We start from the raw sequence: 8,576 nt of genomic DNA, 5'->3' as shown, positions 1-8,576 counted from the left end.
AAGGACAAATTTTCAAAACCAACCCTTTTAGCATTTTATTTGCAAAAAACGACCTATTTTGAAAATAATTACAAAAACCGACCTGTTTTCAGCCCAGCGCTGAAAACAGGTCGGTTTTTGTAAAAAAGTCTCCGAAACATCACGGGAGTTCAACTCCCGTGAAGTTTATCGAGAAATTAAACTTCACGGGAGTTGAACTCCCGTGAAGCTTAATTTTGCTTAAAACTCCACGGGAGTTCAACTCCCGTGGAGTTTCAGTCGAAAATTTCCAGAGAGTGGATCTTCGGGAATTTTTGACTGCAACTTCACGGGAGTTGAACTCCCGTGAAGTTGCAGTCAAAAAATTCCCGAAGAACCGAGATCGGTTCGCTGGAAATTTTCGACTGTAACTCCACGGGAGTTGAACTCCCGTGGAGTTTTAAGCAAAATTAAGCTTCACGGGAGTTCAACTCCCGTGAAGTTTAATTTCTCGATAAACTTCACGGGAGTTGAACTCCCGTGATGTTTCGGAGACTTTTTTACAAAAACCGACCTGTTTTCAGCGCTGGGCTGAAAACAGGTCGGTTTTTGTAATTATTTTCAAAATAGGTCGTTTTTTGCAAATAAAATGCTAAAAGGGTTGGTTTTGAAAATTTGTCCATATCCGCTGTGGTATGGAACACTTGGCTTCTTTATTTCCTTTGATAAATTCATTAAAACTTTAGAAGGGTAGTCAATATAATTGCAATAAACTTACATAAATCATTTATTTATTTTCTTTAAAGCTACACAAAATGGATGAACACACGGTGTTTTCAGTTTGAATCTAATATGGACTAATAAGCATATTTATTTTGGAGAAAATTTGTGAATGTACAAGCATTTATGAAAGGGAAAATTGAAAAAGAAGTACAAAATGAGTTTACGCATTATAGTAGGACTTGTGTGCACCCCGTGCAAAGCACGACTCTCTTTTTTTGTTTTCGATACAGTAATCCTTTTTGAATGCTACGGTAATGATACACCATTCTATTTATGCTGCAGCAATAATAGTACAAAATAGTGAATCTTAGGATCCCTCCTATGAGTATAGAGGAGTAGACGATGTAGAACAAGAGAAATTAAGCCAATAAATGAGATACTTGAAATTCAGCAAAGAACTTAATTATGAATAAACCGCCGAAGTCTTCGCAATGGAAACATGTTACAGACTACCCAAGAACAGCAATGGTCATGCAATCACATACAAATTAACTCATTAATTCGGCTGCTTTATTTAATTTGGCATGTTTATGCATTAACAAAATGATCAAGGATTTACAATGAGTCCATCCTAATAACAGTTCTATTATTATCAGGCATCAGAAATATACTACACAAGAGTCGGTGACAAGAAATTGTTAACATCCTTTATTACAATGTCGATATGCAGTAATGGCCCTTCGGACGGATCTCAGCTTGAGGATAAAACCAGGATACTAACCTCGTGTTCATTGTCACAGGAGCTCTGCTTATACTGTACCATCATATACAAATACACTATTTTTATTTTCATGTATATGACATCAATATTCACGTATATTCAAGGATTCAGAGGATTTCTATAAACAACATGCTTTAATAACATCTTCCATATCCGGATCATCTCCAGCTTCTTTGTCCTGGCAAAATAGGATAAGTATCTTACATAAGTAAAATACATAAACAAATTCACACGCACACACACCAGCTTATTATAATTCTATATCTCTAACTTGACCAATGATATATAGGATATTGTCCATGCTACTGGAAACTGTTGTACTCAACATGTTAACTTTTTGCGGTTTTTTCCCCCTAGAAACCACCTTAAAATCGGGTTATTACACAGAAGCCGCATCTTATTTTCAATTTATACTTAAACCACCATTAAAGTGGATTTGTTATCCAATCAACCAAATCATATTCAAATTTTCACTAAATAATCGAAAATAACCTTAAAATGCACGTTGCACGTTTAAAGTATGTAACATGTATGCTAACTAAATCTAAACATTAACAAAGTGAGTCACATGTCATTAATGTGAGTTTTTAAGGATATTTATGGGTTTTCGGTGAAAAACTTGACTGGAAGGTGGCTGACTGGAACAAAAACCTACTTTAAAGGTGGTTTTAAGTACAAATTGAAAATGAAAGATGGTTTTTGTATAATGAGCATATTTTTAAGGTGGTTTCTAAGAAGAAACCCTAACTCTTTTACATGCTTCATGTATATTTCTCAACACTATCAAAACAACATTGAATTTCTTAGCATCAATACAATCTTGATTCACTACTTATCTTTGATGATCACAGGATGTACTCATTCATAGGCTTCATTAGGCGTAGTTATGAGGACAGGCTAAATAATTATAACAGACTATTAAATTTCTACTTCTTGTTTACTTAACTGAGTAGTTAACTACCATTTACAGTTGGGAAAGGAAAATCCGGCGGGCATGGTACAATTGATTTAAAAATTTAAGGCTTTTATTAAGGAAAACATAAAGAAGAAAATTTTAGTAGTAGGAAGACCAAATGACGCTAATCTCAGTGGAAACCAAATGCTGACCCTGTGGATATATGATATGTTACTCGTCCCAGGACCTGCTACAAGAAGTCCTCCTTGTTGCCTGAAAACCATACAAGTGTGCATAAAAAGGTCTGAAGTTATTAAAAAAACACAACTTAACAATAAAAGTTCTAAATGATGAAGAACATATGCTAAATGTAAAGAAGGAATGCTATTTTAAGTTCTCAATAATCGCCTAAATGCATTTAGAACCAATGAAATAGAAATAATTACTCATGAATGAAGATTCTTTGGTCCATGTTAAAGAATAACAACTTACCAACCACCTCTAGTCCTGGTGTCCTTTTCAAAAGAAAGCCCCCAGTCTTGCCTATATCCTTCCATATATGACTGTATGATCTTCAGACCAGCCTAAGATTTTTATGACTTAAAAGTTACAAATATAACATATTAATGGGGTATATCACTCACAATATTAATCCAGAAATGATATAAAAAACAATTGATTTTTTGAGAGAGAACAAGATTGCGCAATTGGATAATAGTTATCGAAAAGGTACCAATGGAGTAAATGTGGTTGATACACCATAAACGAAATTAAGTGCATTATATGATGAATGGTCTGGATCTGCATAAATTTCTGCATCAAAATACATAAACTTTTAAAATGATTGAGGATAAGAGAAAGAGTTGCATGATAATTAAGAATACATATAGATGGCATGGAACTAATGATAACTAATATGCTAAATCATTAAAAACATTAATACATACAGATGACATGGAACTAACAAAATTAGCATCCAACTTTTCGTCATTCTTAATCTCCTGAGAACTGGACCATCATTCTCATTTTTCAAGGGTTAAGTATGACTGATCAATGCAGGATTGACATTAGATAGCATCAAGTTAGTCAACTTGGAATATAGCCTATTTGAACAATTCTTAATACTAGCCCACCAATTAAACCTATTATGAAATTTACTCATTACTTATTTAGCCAATTTAACAATTTGTGTTATTGTATGATTAAGAATTGCCTAAGAAAGCCTACGACCTTATTCACATATTGATTAACTGAAAACTTCAATGCAGAAGGTAAAATTTTGCGACATGTACATCACTGTGGAAAAGCCTATTAATTTGGAAAAGCACACATGGAAGTATTTAGGTACAACAATATTACCTGGATATGACATAAGTAAATATCATCAATGAGTCTTCATATTTTGAAAAATGCACATAATTAATAACTAAAAAAATTTAAAACTATCCTCAATGAGTCTTCATATTTTGAAAAATGTACATAATCACGCATTAATAACACCATCAAGTATCAAATACACCTTCATCAATATGTTCAGTAAAGAACCATTGAGCCAATCATCTCTTAGATTAATAATACTGTCAGTGACAGCACCATTAGTAAGACTACCAATCATCCCTTGCAAGGATGGATCATTGGATCCCAAACTTTAGTCCAGATCCAGCTCTAAACGGAGGAGTATAATGTATTGTTGTTTAAGATCAAATAAGACTTAACTGAGATGTCAGACACCATGAATTATGATTACTAATGTTTGAGGGTGAAAATTGTAAGTGAGGTAGAAATACAAACTAAACATTGATTAGAGTGCAGATGGAATTGTTGGCCAATAATATGTTGAAAGGGCAAGTATTCAAGATTCAAGTTGTACTCGACCTAAAGCAAGGGTGGCTATCCACCTTGGAAGGAAGTGGGGTCACGTGACCCCACTTCCTCTAAGGTGGATCCACCACTGTAAAGATGGAAGCAAGACTTTTCATCTAAAGTTTATTGACTACCTCAGCATTTCAAACATTTAAATTATTACCATTACCATGAAAGACTAAGATTAGGTGATATACATTCTGCTATCATACCTCCAGGAAATTTGGTTTGCTCAGAAAATGTCTTTGCCTGTCGAACAAATATCACATTGTTAGAGCAAATACTGATTTTCAACGCACAAGTGGCAAATTACCACATTATTGCAGATTACCAAGCCAGTAAATTAAGACAAGTGGTGAATAAACACATTAAACATGAGAAGATGGATTAAGAAGGGCATACAAAATATGCACATGCATAAATTTGGACAAGCAATTAAGGATAAATGAAGTAAGGATTCTGGTCAAACCATAGAAGTCAGGAATGTGGTATGATATACCGAACCACAGGTTCAATCGTCCCAGATTCGCATGGAACACGCCCGATTCACCAATTCCAGCAACCCGATTTAGAATTCAAACCAGTTAATTTGTTTTAAAAAATAGCTCTTTTTAAAAGAATAAACAACAAAAACATAAGAAATTAAGAAATTAAACAGATAAAGTATGCATATCTTAATTGCAACATGATTCTCAAGGTTCTTTTACCATTACTGATATCAACTAGCATTTAATAACCAAACCTAAAGGCTACCATCTTTCCTAGTGTACCATAAAAGCCAACCCCCTCGTACCCCCATTCCTGATGAGTGGCGTACCACATTCTCGTACCCATCCCGTGAACCTAAACGAAAAGGGTTCCATGCAATTATGGGTCAAACTATACCTCTAGCATTTAGAGACGTCAAGAAGTACCTGATCAATGCTTCCAGGCCCAATTAAAACAAGTGCAACTCCAGCTGCATCAATCACCTCCTACAGTAAGCGCTTAAAACAATACAAATCAGCATGATTTATGTGGCTGCCTTTTGCAGTAGAATATTGAAATAGCGTAGATGTCTAAGTAAAGAATCAAATTCACTTCATTTTAAAAATAATTTCACTTCAGTCAACTAGAATGATCATAAACAGTAAACAATTTAGTGCTGGAACAATGACAAATGTAAGAACAAACTCCTCACTTGACAGCGTGGCATAATTTGCAAGTAAACACATAGACAACCTACTTAGTTGCAAGCGATTAAGATGGACAACACTTTGCCTTCAGCTTCAAGTGCCGAAGTTTGCATATATTGGAATATCTCGATCTGAGCCACTAGGTTTACCGATACAAACCATGAGAAAATAATTACTTATTTTTTTAAGAAACTTACCTCTCCATTAACACACATGAACCAACAAGATCAATGAAAATGATAAGGTTAATGCTCCCTTAAACTCCGAAGGAGAATATAGATTGTCAACTATTGCCAATACAAATATTTGTTTGCGGTTACACCATCTTCTATTGAAAAATGACAGCCGAAAACTTCTTCGGTGTAGAAATATAAGTCTCGGGTTTCAACAAGGCCCCTTCACATACCCATCTTGCAATAGACCAGAATGTTGGCTAGGGACTAGAAGCCGCATTAGGAAGTTAGCAAGCACGTTATTCATAATACAAAAGATCTCAGCAAGCATATTAACAAAGTCAAAGCTGAATGCATGGACAAGGTTTTATCTTGACTTGGACTCATGAACTCATTACAGGCCTATAAGGTATAACTTTTGGGTTCCAAACTGTAACTTTCAGTAGGTTATAAGGATGGTGTTGTATCACATCTCATCTCAACCCGACTATTAAATGACTTTTGTGGTCTCTACTAGTAAAAAACTCTCTCGGTGAGGTGAACTTATCTTTTTGATGAGGTTCTTTCCAATATTATTTTTTCATAGAGTCAGATACTATAACGTAAATTGAAGAAAATTGGAGTACATCCCCTGAAACAGAAGTTATAAAGATGCTGACATACAAAAATATGCCTTACCTGTGGGGTTCTCATGCACAGTTTTCACGTGTAATACTAGAGAAAATTACGAAGTTCGAATGAGGGAAACTTTTCAATTAAAATTATATCACTAGAACCTATCACAATGAACAAATAAAGCTCTTCTTGAACCCAAGAAACTATGAGGAATACTTCTACATATGGAGTGATTCTCCTCAGAAAAGTTGCATTTTTCTGAAAAAATCAGAATCCTTAGATTGTTCACAATTCCTATTCATTGGCTTGTGTAAGTTCACATTTTCAATGAACAGTTAACTCGAGATGACCAACAGAAACATCAAACTTCTACAACATTCAAACTTTACCTATAGTCTTGAAAATTCCACCAAAACGTAACCCAAATATTCATTGTAACACGAACCTTTTTCGATGCAAGAAGATCAGCCCTTTTCCGACAAAGAACACATCTGAGACAAACAAACAACCAATCAAAATTCATCCGTTTCACTGTAATTAAGAACAAATGTAAATAAAAATAAAAATAAAAATAAAAAATACCCAAAATGTCGAGCAAACGCAACTACAGCTTTCCTGCCTCTCCAAAGGTCGCTAATTTTAACTGCTTTTCCCTCCAAATCAAAAACGTTAACATTTTCCAATGAATTCGTCAACCCCTCAGAAGTGACAGCAGATGAGCCTCCTGCTGCAAAAATATGTAATTTTTTTTTAAAGAAAATTAGGGAGCTTTAAGTAAAGAATAATCTTGGAGGGCCATTTCGGGATTTGCGCACCGGGAGAAGCCGACGTGGCGGTGACCGGAGAGAGCAACCGGCTGCGCCGGTGGAGACGGTGAGTAGGAATGAAGTTAGGGCTTCGAATGAGGGGCGATGAGCGATGGCTATGGGTCGATGAAGGACACGTGGGAGTCGCCGGTGGAGATGGACGGAGTTTTTTTTTTTTTTTCTTTTTGGGTGGTGGCGGGCTTAAAGAGCGGGGGGAGTCTTCGAGGATGAAATTGTTGACAGCCCCTTCAAACTTTCTAGTTTTGATTTTTCTGTCCCTAAATGTTTCCTATTTTCGCACGTAGCGTCCTTCTTTGTAATTTTCAGCATAGTTTAAACGTTTAAATAACCATAAAAATGAAGGGAGGAAGAAAATCTTTTCGCCCATGTTTGGACTGATTATTATATTAAATTAACAATTTTTTATTTTTTAAAATAAAAATAGTAAAGTGTTTGGTTCAATTTTTTTGGGGACGTTAGGTGGGACTATTTAGTCTAACACGGGAGAGGAGGTGTTATTATAATCACGAGACTGATTTTCATTAAGGTTAGATCTAAAATGACTGACATCATCACCTCTTAACTTTCTAAAAATTATCAAAAATTTTATTCCCAATCATTTCCCTCGTCCACTTCGACTGCATATTAATAATCTCATTTGCATATCCCCACTTCGATTGTATACACCAATTAATCATCCTCGTTTGCATATTTAACTTCCCCTAAATTTAGGTATTTATTTACCTCCTGATATTTAGAATTAGCTTTTGCCAAAATGGTAATATCTAAAAATTACAACGTAGCTCCTAAAGAAATCAAAGAACACAAAGAGCCATAATCTGAAAACACAAGCAACCTCTTGAAATTTCCGAATATTACAACTAAAGAATTGAAATTAACAATACAAATAACCTCCAAAAAAATAAATCGTAACAACCCTCCAAAAACTTTGCAATTTCAAACAACACATGAAAATTAAAAAATAACAAACAACCCTCCAAAAAGTTTAAAAATTACAACTAACTCCCTAAAAACTTTCAAAATTAACAGAAACCCTTGAATTTTAAAAGTTACAAACAAATCCTAAGAACTTCAAAAATTATAAACAACCCCTTTAAAGTTTGAAAAATTACAAAAAAAACCTGGAAATATGAAAATTATAAACATACCATTTAGAAATATGAAATTTAAAAACAAACCCCTAAAAAACTGATTATGACAAGCAAACTCCAGGAACACTTTGCTGATATGTAGAAGGCATTGTAGATATTTATTGTTTTGTTTTACTCTTATACCCCTTATAATGACAAGTTCCCAAACATGACATGGGTGTTAAATGTATTAATAACAAATTGAACTAAACATATTGTTAAAATTTAATTCACTACAGTCTGTTACACTATTGTATCCCTAGATTATGGAGAGTTAAATTAATCTCAGGATTAAAAAAGTCCCTAATCCAAGAACAACCTTCCAGTAAATGGAGGAGAAACCGGAAGACAAGGAAGTTAATCGTCGATGTGTTCGTAGAGAACTTGTATTTGTATGGGATAGAATATGGTTAATTATTATGAAACCCTCTTTAAT

General features: G+C 34.5%; 1 protein-coding gene across 1 annotated transcript; it reads right to left on the bottom strand.

Moving 5' to 3' along the window:
* LOC109846651 (thioredoxin-like protein AAED1, chloroplastic) lies at window positions 1,230–7,377 on the bottom strand. Its single transcript, XM_020415894.1, has 10 exons — window positions 7,340–7,377; window positions 6,999–7,189; window positions 6,766–6,910; window positions 6,629–6,674; window positions 5,135–5,194; window positions 4,433–4,469; window positions 3,091–3,170; window positions 2,850–2,941; window positions 2,570–2,630; window positions 1,230–1,640 (listed from the first exon to the last, which is right to left on the bottom strand). Exons 1-10 carry the CDS (start codon window positions 7,375–7,377, stop codon window positions 1,581–1,583), a joined length of 810 nt encoding a protein of 269 aa, XP_020271483.1. The 3' UTR covers window positions 1,230–1,580.

Source organism: Asparagus officinalis, chromosome 7, assembly GCF_001876935.1.
Source record: "Asparagus officinalis chromosome 7, Aspof.V1, whole genome shotgun sequence".
NCBI classification, from domain to species: domain Eukaryota; kingdom Viridiplantae; phylum Streptophyta; class Magnoliopsida; order Asparagales; family Asparagaceae; genus Asparagus; species Asparagus officinalis.
Note: the sequence above shows the minus strand (reverse complement) of the source record. Positions and strands in the feature narration are given on the sequence as shown.